Source organism: Aquarana catesbeiana, linkage group LG05, assembly GCF_042186555.1.
Source record: "Aquarana catesbeiana isolate 2022-GZ linkage group LG05, ASM4218655v1, whole genome shotgun sequence".
Lineage (NCBI taxonomy): Eukaryota > Metazoa > Chordata > Amphibia > Anura > Ranidae > Aquarana > Aquarana catesbeiana.
Genome location: NC_133328.1, coordinates 59074952 through 59094160, shown reverse-complemented (window position 1 = coordinate 59094160; position 19209 = coordinate 59074952). Strand labels below are relative to the sequence as shown.

The 19209-nt window shown below is 41.7% G+C and overlaps 1 protein-coding gene across 13 annotated transcripts in view; it reads right to left on the bottom strand.

Annotated features, from left to right (window-relative positions):
* KIAA1217 (KIAA1217 ortholog) overlaps positions 1 to 19209 on the bottom strand; it is a 901007-nt gene that overhangs the window by 227519 nt on the left and 654279 nt on the right. For all 13 annotated transcript variants that reach the window (XR_012244377.1, XR_012244386.1, XR_012244385.1 and 10 more), the window contains one exon: positions 17553 to 17748. Coding sequence is in view for 2 of the 13 variants with exons in the window: in XM_073629773.1 (XP_073485874.1) it covers positions 17553 to 17748 (196 nt within the window). In the remaining 11 variants the exon portion in view is untranslated. The remainder of the gene's footprint in view (positions 1 to 17552; positions 17749 to 19209) is intronic.

Genomic DNA, 19209 nt, shown 5'->3' with positions numbered 1-19209 from the left:
TGCTGGAAGTGGGGATAGGCTATAAAAGGTCAGCAGGAAAGAGGCTTTTCCTCTTTCCCACTGAACCAGGAAGGAATTTGAAGCTCCCTCCCTTCCGTCCGCCCCAGTCGTGAACACCTGTTATGTGGTAGGGTCACCCCGGATTCTGGGGGGGACTGTTGTTTTTATTTAAATTCTGCTACTGCTCGAGTTCTAATAACTGAGCAGATAGAAATATGTTTGGTGGATTTATGAAGTTATGATATAATAAAGAAGTTATGAATTATTACATTGTTTAAAACCAATAAAGGTGTCACGGCCAATTTCTTGCCAAGAAAAAGGATGTTTGTGTTATTATTTAGTTAAATTGTATCTGGGGAAAGTGTTTGTGGGTGGGTGTGGCCTACAATCTCAATGATTTTTCTTGTTACAAATAGGGCACCCTATTGTTCTTTACATTCCTCCAGTGCCATCCCTAGGTGATGGTCATGGCATCTCAGCTGCAGGGTCTCAAAGGATGGGCATTCAACAATAGTGAGCCAGTTAGGCTGGCCATACATGGTCGAATTTCGAAAGAATTTTCTTTTGAAAATCAGAAATGTTGTGCGTTTTGTGATCTGAGGGTGCCACCATTGATTTCGAAAATTCGGCCAACCAAGCCTTCAATTTCACCTCATGTTGCTACAGAAAAGAATTTTCGTGGCTTTTCTTTCCGGGATTTTTCTTTTTCCTTCACATGCGCATTTCTTTTTCGATTACATTTCTCACACGATTCTCCCATCATTGATTAGAAAATCATTTGTTTTTCCAAAAATTTCCAACATGCCCGATTACTCAAATTCGATGGCCGCACGAAAATCGGCTGTTGCTGCAGCCCACTAATGGTGAGGAATTAGAACGAAAATTCTTATGCCGCGTACACACGGTCGGACTTTTCGTCTACAAAAGTCCGACAGACGCCGACGGACTAAAGCCGGCTGACAATCTGATCGTGTGTGGGCTTCCCCGGACTTTCAGTGGACTTTTCCAGCCGCAAATCTGACGGACTTTAGATTTGAAACATGCTTCAAATCTTTACGTCGTAACTACGCCGGACCCAGAAATCCGCTCGTCTGTATGCTAGTCCGACGGACAAATACCCACCCTAGGGCAGCTATTGGCTACTGGCTATCAACTTCCTTATTTTAGTCCGGTGTACGTCATCACGTACGAATCCGTCGGACTTTTGTGTGATCATATGTAGGCAAGTTCGTTCGTTAGAAAGTCTGCCTCAAGTCCGCCAAAAGTCCGCCAAATGTCCGTCGAAAGTCTGTCGGACGGGCTGTCGGACTTTTGTAGCCGAAAAGTCCGACCGTGTGTACGCGGCATTAGATAAGATTTTTCTAAAGAAATTTCTTTCGAAATTCGACCCGTGTATGGCCTGCCTTAGTGGTCCTGCCGGGACTCTGATTACCCCACTACAGCAATAATCACGTCACCAATGCCTAGGCACCTGATCATGTGACAGACACCAGAACATGGAAAATCTAGTGGAACCAATTGCCTTCAGAAGTCACCAAATTAGTAAATAGCGTCCAACTGTGTGTAATTTAATCTCAGTATAAATACAGCTGTTCTGTGAAGCCCTCCGAGTTTTGTTAGCAAGGCTTAGTGAACAGACAGCATCATGAAGGCCAAGGAACACACCAGACAGGTCAGGGATAAAGTTGTGAAGTATAAAGCAAGGTTAGGTTATAAAAAAAATATTATTGAACATATATATTTGAACATCTCACAGAGCACTGTTCAATCCATCATCCGAAAAATGGAAAGAGTATGGCACAACTACAAACCTACCAAGACATGGCCGTCCACCTAAACTGACAGACCAGGCAACAAGAGCATTAATCAGAGAAGCAGCCAAGAGGCTCATGGTAACTCTGGAGGATCTGCAGAGATCCACAGCTCAGGTGGGAGAATCTGTCCACAGGACAACTATTAGTCGTGCACTCCACAAATCTGGCCTTTATGGAAGAGTGGCATCACTGCTCTCTCTACACTAGTAGCTGTAAGGTGCATCAGTGGAGGAACGGGAGAGTACACAGGCCAAAAGATAAGCCTGAAACAATGGTAAGCAATGTAAAAAAAAAAGAAAAGAAAAAAACAGAGCAATGGTATACTTGATATCTTAGAATGATTGATGCAAAAATAGATTTGAGTTTAGTGTCACTTTAAGTTAAACTGGGTAAGAGATTATTTTGCTGTATATCAGCATTATATCAATCCACATGATAAATGAATCAGTACAGTACAGTACTGTAAAATAGTTTTTGTTTTTTTTCTCCCTTTTTTGTGTGTTTGATTATTGGGCACTGTTGCTAAAAATGTTTTAACTTTTTTTTTTGTTTTTTGCAGACACCCCCTTCATAAAATAGGGCTAACGAGGGACCATTTTTATGGTCTATGAAAGAATATATAAAAGGATCTTCAGTAACCCTCAGAAACCATTTAAAGCCCATAGCACCTAAACCAATTTCACCTTAGGTCCCGATCACACCTGAGCGATTTTCTGCTGAAGCTTGTAGCTCTAAAACATTCAACAAGCCAAATCCCATTCATTTCAATGGCCCTTGTTTACATATGAGTGTTCTGTCGCCTGAAGCAAAACACCTGTCGCTCTGAAAAGTACATGAGCTTCTTTTTTTTACAGATTACAAGGATTTTTGGCCGCATAGACTTCAGTAGAACTTGAGCATTTTGTCGCTCGTTTTCTGCTCTAATAACAGCTCTCCGCCCCTAATTTCCTCCCCTCTCTAGTGCTTTCTATTGGCTAAACAAAAATGCTTCTAAAAACGCTTTAAAAACACCTGTAAAAAAACTGCAAAAAGGCTTTAAAAAAAAACGCCAGCCTAGCGAGCTCAAGTGTGAATGGAGCCTTATTATACTTTATGAAATATATAAAAAATAAAAATCACGTTTTTTTTTTATTTGACTTTTTTGCCATAAGAATGATTTATGGATTTACTCCCTCACATTGTGTTAATGTTGACTGAGCTTATAGAGCCATTATAAATACAGATACTCACTTAAGAATGCATGAAGTATGCTGATATGGGCTGTCATCCAGATGCTTCTATTAAGCCTCATCCAGTGTGATCAGGAGGCTATCTGTGTAATATCACAGATGAAGGAGTGGCGGATGAAAAGCTCCATGCAGTAAAATCCCAGTAATAAGAAAGTGTGTAGGCCTGCTGTCGCTGCCAAATACATCTACTCAATTAAACCTCTAAATGACTGAAACTGTTGGTTTCAGTCATTACTTTTCCTTCCCTTTTATATTTTTCTGTTTTTTATTCTTTATTTTTATATTTTTGTTTTTATTTTACTGCTATCAGATGAACCGTACATACTGTATTTACCATTCTTCCAATATAAGCGTTATTTGACACATTCTGTATGATAACCACTTGTTTGTACAAATTATCCAGAAAACAATAAAAATTATGGGGGAAAAAAACCCTCTAAATGAAAGCTTTTGGATATGTACTGCTGAGAAGACAGCGCTCAATACCTATATGAGGCCACCAATTGGTTTGGTAAATGGTAACAGACAGCTGACACCGGAACAGGCAAAACTGTAAACATCTGGATTCTACATCACTTCCTATCCCAGTGACATTGGTCACCAGGACATATAATAAGGTTAAATGTCAGACAGAGAGCAATAAAATCCTGAAAAAGGTTCTTAACCGCTTAGGGACCAGCTGCCGCAGTTTTACTGCGGCAGGTTGGCTCCGCTGCGCGAAATAACGTTATTGTACGTGATCTTGCGAGGTCCGACTAGCAGGCGTGCGCCCGCCGCGTTCTTTGTGAGTCTGACCACGGGTCCCGCGGGCCCGATGTCCATGGGGATACCCGTGATCGTCTCACAGAGAGGAAAAGCGGGGAAATGCTGATGTAAACAAAAATTTCCCCGTTCTGCCTAGTGACACTGACACTGATCACAGCTCCCTGTAATCGGGAGCGGTGATCAGTGTCATGTCACACATAGCCCCTCCCCCTCACAGTTAGAATCACTCCCTAGGACACACTTAACCCCTACAGCGCCCCCTCCTGGTTAACCCCTTCACTGCCAGTCACATTTACACAGTAATCAGTGCATTTTTAATCTAACTGATCGCTGTATAAATGTGAATGGTCCCAAAATAGCGCCAAAAAATGTCCGATGTGTCTGCCATAATGTCGCAGTCATGATAAAAAACGCTGATCGCCGGCATTACTAGTAAAAAAAAAAAAAAATATTAATAAAAATGCCATAAAACTATCACCTATTTTGTAGAAGCTATAACTTTTGCGCAAACCAATCAATAAATGCTTATTGTGGTTTTTTTACCAAAAATATGTAGAAGAATACGTATCGACCTAAACTGAGGAAAAAAAATGTTTTTTTTTATATATTTTTTGGGGATATTTATTATAGCAAAAAGTAAAAAATATTGCTTTTTTTTCAAAATTGTCGCTCTTTTTTTTGTTTATAGCGCAAAAAATAAAAACCGCAGAGGTGATCAAATACCACCAAAAGAAAGCTCTATTTGTGGGGAAAAAAGGAAGTCAATTTTGTTTGGGAGCCACGTTGCACGACCGCGCAATTGTCAGTTAAAACGACGCAGTGCCAAATCGCAAAAAGTGCTCTGGTCTTTGGCCAGCCAAATGGTCCGGGGCTAAAGTGGTAAAGTTCTTCTAAAGGAAAAAATAAAACAAAAAAAAAAATAAAATAACAAACATGTTATACTTACCTGCTCTGTGTAATGGTTTTGCACAGACCAGCCCCAATCCCCTTCTTTTTGGGTCCCCTGCTGGCAGTCCTGGCTCCACCCCCCTCTCAAGTGCCCCAGTAGCAAGCCTCTTACTATGGGGTCACTCAAGCAGGCTCGCTCCTAAGCCAAGCTCCGTGTGTCCATTCATAGGCTGACCTTTCATTCATCCACCCTTCATCCATTGTGCTTTTCATTGCGGGAAATGATAGTGAATGCCTCTCTTTGAATGGAGGAGGGGGGCAGAAGGGGTGGGCATAGTCAGAATTTTTTGACAGGTCCAGACACTCCTATTAAAGCAGAACAGAAGGCTTAATTTGTACCTGTCCAACAGTCCTGCACTGGCACCGGCATCTTTTTCTGAGTGCTGGTCCTTGGGCCTCTTGATTGGCTGGCGGGGGGATGACATCACTCCTATGCATGTGCAGCAGTCAGTCATCCTGGGATTCAGAGACTGGCCTGGCGCTGTAGGCTAGGCTATGCATGCGCAGCCTTGTTAACAGCACAGTAGAAGACAGTAACAAGGCAGGTAGGGGCATTTTATTGCAGAAGAGGTAGTGCATGTCTCTTCTGCAATAAAAAGCCTGCCTGCTCGCTTTTTTACAGTGGAACTTAAATTCAACTTTAATCCCCAAAGCTCTGGAAGATCACAGCCGCAGGAGTGAAGATTTCAATGAACAGAGCAGCCACCAGCACAGGAGACACTTTATTTATTAGGAGTACCAACCCTGGCACCAATTTAACCACTTAAAGATCAGGCCTTTTTCTGACATTTGTTGTTTACAGTAAGTAAAAATCTGTATTTTTTGCTAAAAAATTACTTAGAACCCCCAAATTCTATTTTTTTTTTTTTTTAGTAGAGACCCTAGAGAATGGCAGTCGTTGATATTTTATGTCACACTATATTTGCGCAGCGGTCTTTTAAACACAATTGTTTTTGAAAAAATACACTTATTATTATTATTATTGAATTAAAATCTTATCAGTAAATAGATACCTAACATGTCATGCTTTAAAATTGCGCATGCTCGTGGAATGACGACAAACTATGGTACTTAAAACTCTCCAAAGGCGACGCTTTAAAAATTCTACAGGTTACTTGTTTAGAGTTACAGAGGAGGTCTTATGCTAGAATAATTGTTTTTGCTGTAACGATCCTGGCGATACCTCATATGTGTGGAAAAAGGAGTGACCCCGTTAAACCAAACTGGGTTATAACATGTATATGCCTCCATCCCCATGTATATGTATAAAGAAGAAGAAAAGAAATTGGGACTTTAAATGAGGCATGTATAAATGAATATAAATGAATCAATAACTGCAATCAATTAAATACAATTAATGAATGTAATATATAATATGATATATGTTGTATCATACAATTGATATATAATATCCATAGTTTCCACAAAAAAGAAAGAATTAATTGTCTGCATTTATCTGTACCAATCATGTTTATCAATTGTTAATATTAAATATGTCAATATGATTATGATTATATTTATTATGTTTCTTTTTTGTGGAAACTATGTATTAAATATCAATTATATGATACAACATATATCATATTATATATTACATTCATTAATTGCATTTAATTGATTGGAGTTATTGATTAATTCATTTATATTAATTAATTTATATTAATTTATACATGCCTCATTTAAAGTCCCAATTTCTTTTCTTCTTCTTTATACCTCATATGTCTGGTCTACACTGCTTACATATGCGGGTACAACTTATGTATGCGTTTGCTTCTGCAGGCGAGCGCAGAGGGATGGGGTGCTTTAAATTTTTCTTATTTATTTTACTTTTTATTTTTACACTGTCCCTTTATTTTAATTTCTTTTATCACATTTTTTCATAAACATGACAGGACCTCTTTATTAAAAGATCTGGGGTCAAAAAGACCCCAAAATCTCTTTGCTACCTTTAAAAAAATAAAATTGACACTCTGACTTAAAAAAAAAAAAAAGAAATCATGTTTTTAAGCCCAAAGAACCAGGTGTGACGTCACTCCGGTCCTCCAAGGGCATAGAGCCGAGTGGGGGCTATCTTGTCCTGACTTCCTGCCTAGCCATCGGCCGCATCCGATCGGTTCTGGGCTTACCGACGGCTCCGGTAAGCTCGGAAGCGACCGGGGAGGCACCTCTCCTGCTGCTTATAAAAGTGGTCTTGCAGCAAATCCGCCGCTGGGATCACTTTTATCTGAAAGCCGACCGCCTAAGGGAAAAAAATGATACCGGGGCTATGGCAGCTAGCTGCTGCCATAACAACTGTATTTAATGTCAAAATCATGACATACATTCCCAGTTAGGAGGTCGGCAAGTGAAAAAAAAAAGAAGTATTTTACTAATCTTAAGCTTTAAAAGGTTCTGCTTTTTCTACACTGTTTTCTGCCTTAGCTCAATAATAATGCATCTCTTTAGCAAAAAAAACAGGGCGTACTGTTTAAATATTCACAAAGACACATCGTGTTCTTTTTAACAAAATGGGTTTATTAAAGATGCATCCCTGCATGTCTTAATCCTTATCTATCCCTATCAGAATCTCCATCCCTCATGTAAAGGATTGGAATTGTTCCGTCAGATAAAGTTTTCAAAGAGGTGTGCCGCCACCGCGCTGCTTTTCTACAAGAATACATCAAAAAGCAGCCCACACACCTTGCCATTCACAGCAGGCCGGCTTCTAATGAATACAAAAAGTCTGCTCCGGCTGCAGGATCCCGGCTTCCTGTTTAATTAACTATGATTCAATCCAATGTGGCAGCTCCTGGCCTAATAACCATGCAGGATTCAGAAATTACAGTTGCAGGTATGCAAAGAATGTTATCTTATTCAACAAATAACATCGGACTAACGCTCAAATCATAACCTGTCACATTTTCGCTGAATCTGCCTTCTGAGTGATGTCTCATTTGGACATCGGTATAGCAGTTCTCACCGACTTCCTCCTAGAAAACAGCCTCCTGTGTCATTTGTTGACTGCGGCGTTACATAAATAGCCCAATGTAATCAGAAGTGTGTAATATTACAGGAAATTCCTGAGCAGTACAGTGTTATGTGCCTGTCATTGTACAGAAAATGAAATACTGTACAGGACGTGGGTGGGGAAGACAAGAAATGGATTTGAAATGTTCAGCTACGCAGATTTTAGTTTTGGAAAGGTGTTATGAAAGGGAAACTAATGATCTGGGGTCAATATTATTTTTTCTTTTATTCTTTCAGAGTTTATGCAATTTTATACTGATGTGTGTGTGTGTGTGTGTGTATGTATATATATATATATATATATATATATATATATATATATATATATATATATATATATACCGTATTTATCGGCGTATAACACACAGGCATATAACACGCACATTTATTTTAAGAGGGAAGTTTCAGGAAAAAACTAAAATTTTAAATAAGGAACTTTGGAGCAAAATAAGGGTCAGTGCCCATTTGCAGCCTCACAATTGCCATCAATGCAGCCTGATCAGTCCACATCAATGCAGCCTCATCAGTCCACATCAATGCAGCCTCATCAGTCCACATCAATGCAGCCTCATCAGTCCACATCAATGCAGCCTCATCAGTCCACATCAATGCAGCCTTACCATTGCCTTCAATTCAGCAGCCTCACCATTGCCATCAGTGCAGAAGCCTCACCATTGCCATCAATGCAGCAGCCTCACCATTGCTATCAATGCAGCAGCCTCACCATTGCCATCAGTGCAGAAGCCTCACCACTGCCATCAGTGCAGAAGCCTCACCATTGCCATCAATGCAGCAGCCTCACCATTGCCATCAGTGCAGCAGCCTCACCATTGCCATCAGTGCAGCATGAGCGATAACCATCTGCAGCCTAGAGGGGACAGGGAGGGGGCGGGACGAGCACCGACAGATTACATACAAAGAGAATCTCCTATGATAGACAGAACAGTGGTCCAATGGCGGCCCAGGAGACGGGACTTCCTATTACAGAGGCCGCCACGTAAACAGGAGATTCTCGCTGTATGTAATCTGATGGCGCTTGTCCCGCTCCCCTCCCTGTCCCCTCCGAGGCAGCTAAAATTAAAGTATTGGTGTATAACACGCACACGCTATTTGCACCCGATTTTCATGGTGAAAAAGTGAGTGTTATACGCCAATAAATACAGTGTGTGTGTGTGTATATATATATATATATATATATATATATATATATATATAGTGGACCCATATAATGTATATCATATACAGTATGTCACCTAGAACATACAATGTACAGTGCCTTGAAAAAGTATTCATACCCCTTGAAATTTTCCACATTTTGTCATGTTACAACCAAAAAGCCTGCTTTAGCTTATTCAATTAAGCTTTGACAAACAAAAACCTAGAAACTCATTGGTTTCTATGCAGAGCTGCACCAGATTTTGCACTCTCCAGTTTTAGCAAATCAACCCTAGTATGTTATTTAGGTTAACACTTCCAGGAATTTCATACTTCTCACTGCCAAGTGCCAACGCCTTCATCTGCTCTTCTGCCCAGGATGATGGAGCAATCTTTATTTAGGCATCATCCAGGGTCACTATTAACCTCCTGGACTGAGATGCTGGCTAAGAGAGGACACAATTATGTAAATTCTGGTGCCGGTGCAGTACCTTAAAAAAGTATTCATACCCCTTGAAATGTTCCACATTTTGTCATGTTACAACCAAAAAATATAAATGTATTTTATTGGGATTTCATGTGATAGACCAACACAAATTGGCACATTATTGTGAAGTGAAAGGAAAATGATAAATGGTTTTCAAAAATTTTTTAAAAATAAATATATGTAAAGTGTGGTGTACATTTGTGTTCAGCCCCCCTGAGTCAATACTTTGTAGAACCACCTTTCGCTGCAATTACAGCTGCAAGTCTTTTTGGGGATGTCTCTACCAGCTTTACACATCTAGAGAGTGACATTTTTGCCCATTCTTCTTTGCAAAGCTTCTCAAGCTCTGTCAGATTGGATGGAGAGCGTTTGTGAACAGCAATTTTCAGGTCTTGCCACAGATTCTCAATTGAATTTAGGTCTGGACTTTGACTGGGCTATTCAAACACATTAATATGCTTTAATCGAAACCATTCCATTGTAGCTCTGGCTGTATGTTTAGGGTCATTGTCCTGCTCGAAGGTGAACCCTTGCTCCAGTTTCAAGTCTTTTGCAGACTCTAACAGGTTTTCTTCTAAGATTGCTCTGTATTCAGCTCCATCCACCACCATGTTTCACAATGGGGATGGTGTGTTCAGGGTGATGTGCAATGTTAGTTTTCCACCACACATAGCGTTTTGTTTTTGGGCCAAAAAGTTCAATTTTGGTCTCATCTGACCAGAGCACCTTTCTCCACATGTTTGCTGTGTCCCCCACATGGCTTCTCACAAACGGGACTTTTTATGGCTTTCTTTCAACAATGGCTTTCTTCTTGCCACTCTTCCATAAAGGCCAGATTTGTTGAATGCGCAACTAATAGTTGTCCTGTGGACAGATTCTCCCACCTGAGCTGTGGATCTCTTCAGATCCTCCAGAGTTACCATGGGCCTCTTGGCTGCTTCTCTGATGAATGCTCTCCTTGCTCGGTCTGTCAGTTTAGGTGGATGGACATGTCTTGGTAGGTTTGTAGTTGTGCCATACTCCTTCCATTTTCGGATGAGGGATTGAACAGTGCTCTGTGAGATCTTCAAAGCTTGGGATTTTTTTTATAACCTAACCCTGCTTTAACCTCCCTGGCGGTATTCCCGAGTGTGGCTCGGGGTGAATTTTCAGAAACAAAAGCGGTAGCCCCGAGCCACACTCGGGATCGCATCGCAGGATCCAGGCAAAGTTACTTACCTTGTCCCCAGGATCCTGCGATGTCTCCCAGCTGTGTGTGCGAGCCGTGCCTCCACGCGATTCATTACAGTGTCGAGCTCCGTTCCCTGCGAGCGTTGCGACGCACGGGGATGGAGCACGGCGCCAAATTCAAAAAGTTAAAAACACACAATACATACAGTACACTGTAATCTTACAGATTACATTACTGTATCAAATTATTTCACATCCCTTTTGTCCCTAATGCTTTGTCCAGTGCTCTGCATGCACTTTTATATTATATATACTGTTCTTTCTGCCTGGAAACTTGAGATTGTCCATAGCAACCAAAAAGTGTCCCTTTACATCAAAAGCGGTTTTAGACCAGCTAGAAAACAGTGATAATAAATTAGAATCACTCGCAGAATTGAGCGATAGTGATTTGTGGGGAAATCCGTCATCAAACACTGAAATTAATGACAGCGACAATTCTGCAACTGAGCAAATTTCAGTGTTTTTGATTTGATTACATTATTGAATCTTTTTTATTATTATTACATTATTATTTGTTATAATTATTTATAGTTATTTATTATATTATAATTTATGATTTCGTGTTTCAAACTTTATCATACCGGGGATGTCTACTAATCTCTTGTTTGGACAGATTTAAGTGAGTTATTCCTAAGAATTACAGGCCTACAATATAAAACGCCAAATTTCCATGCAAAACATTGTACCGCTTTGAGCATCAAAAATCTGACATAATCATACCGCCAGCGAGTTTAAACTTCTCCACAACTTTATCCCTGACCTGTCTGGTGTGTTCCTTGGCCTTCATGAGGCTGTTTGTTCACTAAGGTTCTGACAAACCTCTGAGGGCTTCACAGAACAGCTGTATTTATAGTGCGATTTAATTACACACAGGTGGACACTATTTACTAATTCGGTGACTTCTAAAGGCAATTGGTTCCACTAGATTTTAATTAGGTGTATCAGAGTAAAGGGGGGCTGCATACAAATGCGCGCCACACTTTTCAGATATTTCTTTGTAAAAAATGTTGAAAACCATTTATCATTTTCCTTCCACTTCACAATAATGTGCCACTTTGTGTTGGTCTATCACATAAAATCCCAATAAAATACATGAATGTTTTTGGTTGTAACATGACAAAATGTGGAACATTTCAAGGGGTATGAATACTTTTTCAAGGTACTGCACCGGCACCAGAATTTACATAATTGTGTCGTCTCTTAGCCAGCATCTCAGTCCAGGAGGTTAATAGTGACCCTGGATGATACCTAAATAAAGATTGCTCCATCATCCTGGGCAGAAGAGCAGATGAAGGCGTTGGCAGTGAGAAGTATGAAATTCCTGGAAGTGTTAACCTAAATAACATACTGGGGTTGATTTTCTAAAACTGGAGAATGCAAAATTTGGTGCAGCTCTGCATAGAAACCAATCAGCTTCTAGGTTTTTGTTTGTCAAAGCTTAATTGAATAAGCTGAAGCTGGCTACCATGCGCACCACAGTTTGCATTCTCCAGTTTTAGTAAATCAACCCCAATGTATATCTGATGCTAGGTCCACTTCAACTGACTTGATTACACTTGGATAAAATCTGATTGGTTACCGTGACCTTCTTAGCACTGTCCTTATTAAATAAGCCAGCGACTAGTATATGATACACCATCCTGGTATTGGAGCCCAGTCATAATACAGCCTGAATATTACTTTCTTTAGTATACGGGCTGATTGAATGAAGTGTGCCATCTGGTGGTCAGATACAGTAATATTCTTCAAAAGCCGTAAGAAAGCACAAAAAAAGTTTACAAATGAACATCTTAACATAAATTCTGTTCATGTGTCATACATAATGGTGCATTTTAAGTGTGGTGCATTATATCCGAGGAGGACTTTGCTAACTGTGTGGACATGTTAAGAAAAAAAGGCAGATATGTAAAGGGCCTCTAGCTAATATACTACTGATTTATTTTTTTATTATTAATTATGCTGGGAAAAAAAATAAAAAATCCTGGCCTTTTAATAGTTTAACCCCTGTGGGTATAATTAATCTCTATGGGTTACTTGCAATTTTGCTGCAGCTGAAAGCCCAACTCCATGAGACTTAAAAGTTATCCCTTGCATTGGGGCCGCATACTTATTGTACAGATTGAATGGTCTATTAACTCTAGGGGACATAGAAAAGAAGATATTCTCATTTGATCCACCGCTCCTCTGATCCCTACAGCATCTTCTCCTCCATGCTCCACGGATCTAAGGTCCTGATGTCATCAAGACTAATGAAGAGTCCATAGCCCTACATGGGAGGTGATGATGTTGAGGGACAGTCCACCACCAGTGCATGGGGGAGCTGAGGATAAGGTAAGTTAAAGGGCAAAATCTCTCCCTTAGACTGAACGAGCAATTAGCTCTTGCAGTGCAGCCCCATCTGCATGCAGGCAGTCCCATTCATGTCCATTGGGACGCAGAGGATGCACAGACACAGCTGGCGTGTCCCAATATGACAGCTGTGTGGCTGCAGATGTGTATGCATGTCGCCAAAAACCTGCCTTTCTGCATTAAAGGACATGCATCCATACAACTGTCAAATTGGGTCCATCGGTTGTGTCCGTCCAGCTGCAGCATCCCAATAGACATGAATGGGACTGCCTGCACACAGACGCACGGAACACCTGTGCATCCCACCCGGGCAAACATGGCCCTTTGCAGGGATGTACAGATACAGTGGGTATAGAAAAGAATCACCCCCTTTAAAATAATCACATTCACATATTGTTTGGTCAAATAATTACATTTTAGTCTCATCTGACCACCGTAAACACACCTTGAAGATTCTGAGGCCACATGGAAAAAGGTGTTATAGTCATTATGTAATTATTTGGCCTCAACACCAAACAATATGTCTGGTGTAAATCCAATACATCTCACCATCCAAATAACACCATTCCTACAGTAAAGCAAAGAGGTGGTAATATCATGTTATGGGTTATGGGGGGGGGGTAATATCCTGTTATGGGGGTGTTAAATCCTGTTATAGGGGGGTGGCAATATCCTGTTATGGGGGTGGTAATATCCTGTTGTGGGGGGGAGGTAATATCCTGTTTTGGGGGGGGGTACTATCCTGTTATGGGGAGGTGGTAATATCCTGTTATGGGGGGTGGTAATATCCTGTTATGGGGGGGGTGGTAATATCCTGTTATGGGGGGTGGTAATATCCTGTTATGGGGAGGTGGTAATATCCTGTTATGGGGGGGGTGGTAATATCCTGTTATGGGGGGGTGGTAATATCCTGTTATGGGGGGGTGGTAATATCCTGTTTTGGGGGGGGTACTATCCTGTTATGGGGAGGTGGTAATATCCTGTTATGGGGGGTGGTAATATCCTGTTATGGGGGGGGTGGTAATATCCTGTTATGGGGGGTGGTAATATCCTGTTATGGGGAGGTGGTAATATCCTGTTATGGGGAGGTGGTAATATCCTGTTATGGGGAGGTGGTAATATCCTGTTATGGGGGGGGTGGTAATATCCTGTTATGGGGGGGTGGTAATATCCTGTTATGGGGGGGTGGTAATATCTTGTTATGGGGGTGGTAATATCCTGTTATGGGGGGGGGGTGGTAATATCCTGTTATGGGGGGTGGTAATATCCTGTTATGGGGGGGGGTGGTAATATCTGTTATGGGGGGGTGGTAATATCTTGTTATGGGGGGTGCTAATATCCTGTTATGGGGGTGGTAATATCCTGTTATGGGGGGTGGTAATATCCTGTTATGGGGGGGGTGGTAATATCCTGTTATGGGGTGTTCTCTGCAGCAGGACTGGAGCACTTGTCAGGATAGAAGGAAAAATGGATGGGGCAAAATACATCATATTTTTGTGTAAAATCTGCTACCCTCTGCCAGAAAGTTGTCAATGGGAAGAAAGTTTACCAACCAACATGACAATGACCCAAAGCACACAGCAAAAATGACCACACAGTGGTTGAAGGAGAGAAGGGTGAATGTCCTTGCATAGCCTAGTCAGAGCCCAACTTAAATCCCATTGAAAATCTGTAGAATTACTTGAAGACTGCAGTCCACAAAATAGTCACCATGAAATGTAACTGAACTTGAGCAGTTCTGCAAAGAAGAGAGGGAAAATATTGCAAAGTCCTAGATGTGCAAAGTTAGTAGAGACAAATCCCAACATACTAAAGGCTGTAATTAAAGCAAAAGGGGGTTCAACAAAATACTGACATAACGGGGTAATCTTTTTTCAACTCAGTGATTCTGTTTTTGATTTTTGATTTTTTTTCCTGACATGTTGGTGTTATATCTTTTACTTGGATCTTATAAGTTGCACTAGTAAATACAGCTGGATAAAACAAAAACTGTGTCTGTCTTCATTTTCAGGCTGTAAAGCAACAACATGTGATTGTTGTAAAGTCAGTGATTCTTTTCTATACACATTGTGGGTGAAGCATATAGGTGTCCTTTTATGAAAGTGCGGTAAAATACGCTTTTCAGTTCTCAGGCATTCTCAGAGGAGATCGCTCTCCTCTGAGTGCCTGTTTATGAAAGTGTGTAGATCGCTTCTCATGTTGAGTTGAGGAGCGATCTACAAACGCCGGGAACTCCTGAGAATGGCTCCTCTCATTGTATTCTCGTGTGATATAGCGGGATTACACGATGAGGAACCATAAAATACAAAAGTTTAACACAAATCAGCACACATTATTCCCCAACATATAATAAAATAATAAAGATAAATTCCCCCTACACAATATACATTAACCTAATTATAAAAAAACATTGTTTTTATCAATATTTAAAGATCATACATGTTCCTATTTAAATGTGAATGGTGTATAGTAAATGAATGTAATGCACATATGTATTGCAGCTATACACCATTCATATAAATGCAAAATACATTTATAATCATTAAAAAAATAATTTTAATAAAGTATACAAATATAAATATTTATTAATAAATTAAAATAAAATATATTTCATTATAGATAAACATAAAAATTGATAAACTGGTGCGATGCGAGAACACTGCGAATCCACTGCGGGTTCCCGCATCGCACCGACTCGCATGTCAGTTCACACTGCCATATGCTAATCGCTGGGGAGTGTCAATACATTGTTAAGGACACCCCCAGATCAGCTTGCATATCGCACTGCGAACTGACAGTTCGGACATGAATCGGATCGCATATGTGTGAACACACATGCGATCCGATTCTGGTCCGAACAGAAAAAAGGGTCCTGTGCGTGTTTGCACCGAATGCGGTGCGATATCAGCCATACTATCTGTACAGCTGATATCGCACCGCACAGACATCGCATGTAATGTGAATGGCAGTGTGCTGCAAATAACATGCGATGCCTGTGCGATGTCCGGCATCGCACAAGTGTGAACTGGGCCTAAAAGTTAACACCCCCAAATCAGTTCGCATATCGCAGTGCAATCTGCAAACTCGGACAGTAATCGAATCGCATGGGTGTGAACACACATGCAATCCGATTCTGCTGTGGACCAAAAAAAGGGTCCTGTAAGAGTTTGGTCCGAGGGCAATGCAAATTTAGCAATACTATCTGTATGGCTGAAATCGCATCGCACAGAGATCGGATGTGATTTTGCACTGCGGTGCGAATCACATCCGATCTCGGACACCGCAGCAGTGGGAACTGGCCCTAAATCATATTGCATTTGCACCAAAATGGTACAGGACCCTTTATTTGGTCCACACTGGAATCGGATCGCATGGGTGTGAACACCCATGCGATCCGATTCCTGCACCCTTACATAGTTCGCACTGCGATGTGTGAGATGATCTGGGGGTGTCATTAACTTTACATTGACACCCGCAGTGGTGCGCAGATGTCAATGTAGGTGCGATGTGAAAACCTGCACAGGAATCACGCTGGTTCACGCATCGCACAAGTGTGAACCCAGCCAGAGACGTGAACATCTAAAAAAAAAAAAATATATATATATATATATAGATACATATATATATATATATATATATGTATCTATATATAGCTATATATATATATATATATATATATATATATATATATATATATATAGATGTGTATATATATATATATATATATATATATATATATATATATATACATATACATACATACATATATATATATATATATATATATATATATATATATATATATACACTATAAATTCCTATCCTGCTGGTTTTGGGGTGTGTAATGGTGGGGAAGGTGTGCTCTGACTGTTTGGTGAAAGAAAGAAGTCAAAAGACTTCTTTCTTTCTCCAGAATATCAGCCAGTTTCAGGCTTCTCACTCTGATTCTCCACTTCTGAAATGGTGAATCAGAAAGTGAGAATTCTGTCACAGATCGCCAGTGAGGTGTGGAGATCGCACCTTCATAAACTGGCCGTTTCTGTGAATTCTCACTGTGCTGAGATAATCAGCGGAGAACATGTTCTCCGCTGATTATCTCAGTTTCATAAACTGGTAAAGCGCTGAGATCAGCGGTGAGACTCGGGATCGCCGCTGATCTCAGTTTCATAAAAGGACACCATATTGTGCTAAAGGGATTAAAGCAGAACTCCAGTTTTGTAAATCATTTTCAAATCAAAGTGTATCCAAGGCCAAAATCAATAAAAAAAATCGATATATTCAGACAGGAGATATAAAGTCCAGGCTTGTTGACAACCAATCAACTTCTAAACGATAATAAAATATTTATTTAGCTCACCAAACAGTGATAAGCCTGTAATCGAGCTTTATAAATAATAGCCACTTCAGGAATGTGCGGATCTTGGAACTCTCACCATGAAGTGACACAATACTTCTCATTATTGGTCACTCTTTATCTGTGACATGACCGTCGCTCCGCCCACATTTCTAGATGTTCACATCTCCATCATTAGTGATAACAGGTGGGGAATGATAAAGACTGAGACTTACCTAGAGATCGCTCTTTCGTCTGATTGGTGGATCTGACGACGGGGAGGCTGGCCCTTGTCCGGCTGCCTCTGATAAAAGGCAATGTGGATTCCCCTTCAAACATGGCGTCTCCGGAGTCCAGCAATGGTTCAGAAAGGTGTTCAGCCGGATCTCCCAGGCTTGACTGAGGGCTGGAGGACAGCTTTGGGCTTTTTGTCTGGAAAATACATTAAAACAACACAAGGTCACATTATAGAAAAAAAATCTAAACTTTTCTTGAGTTCTGTACTTAATTACAACAAAGCAGTGTGTACCGGTATAGCCCACACCTGTGTACAATATGAGCGGCCCACACCTGTGTACAATATGAGCGGCCCACACCTGTGTACAATATGAGCGGCCCACACCTGTGTATAATATGAGCGGCCCACACCTGTGTACAATATGAGCGGCCCACACCTGTGTACAATATGAGCGGCCCACACCTGTGTACAATATGAGCGGCCCACACCTGTGTACAATATGAGCGGCCCACACCTGTGTACAATATGAGCGGCCCACACCTGTGTACAATATGAGCAACTTACATCTGTGCACACTGAGCGGCCCACACCTATGGACACTGAGCAGTCCACACCTGTGTACAATGAGCAACCCACACCTATGGACACTGAGCAGCCCACACCTGTGTACAATGGGCAGCCCACACCTGAGCACACTGAGCAGCCCACACCTGTGCACACTGAGCAGCCCACACCTGTGCACACTGAGCAGCCCACACCTGTGCACACTGAGCAGCCCACACCTGAGCACACTGAGCAGCCCACACCTGAGCACACTGAGCAGCCCACACCTGTGCACACTGAACATTCCACACCTGTGCACACTGAGCAGCCCACACCTGTGCACACTGAGCAGCCCACACCTGAGCACACTGAGCAGCCCACACCTGTGCACACTGAGCAGCCCACACCTGTGTACAATGGGCAGCCCACACCTGTGCACACTGAGCAGCCCACACCTGTGCACACTGAGCAGCCCACACCTGTGCACACTGAGCAGCCCACACCTGTGCACACTGAGCAGCCCACACCTGAGCACACTGAGCAGCCCACACCTGAGCACACTGAGCAGCCCACACCTGTGCACACTGAGCAGCCCACACCTGTGTACAATGGGCAGCCCACACCTGTGCACACTGAGCAGCCCACACCTGTGCACACTGAGCAGCCCACACCTGTGTACAATGGGCAGCCCACACCTGTGCACACTGAGCAGCCCACACCTGTGCACACTGAACAGCCCACACCTGTGCACACTGAGCAGCCCACACCTGTGCACACTGAACATTCCACACCTGTGCACACTGAGCAGCCCACACCTGTGCACACTGAACATTCCACACCTGTGCACACTGAACATTCCACACCTGTGCACACTGAACATTCCACACCTGTGCACACTGAACATTCCACACCTGTGCACACTGAGCAGCCCACACCTGTGCACACTGAACATTCCACACCTGTGCACACTGAGCGGAACCCAAACCTGCATACACTAAGCAACCCATACCTGTATACACTGAGCAGCCCACACCTGTGCACACTGAACATTCCACACCTGTGCACACTGAGCAGCCCACACCTGTGCACACTGAGCAGCCCACACCTGTGCA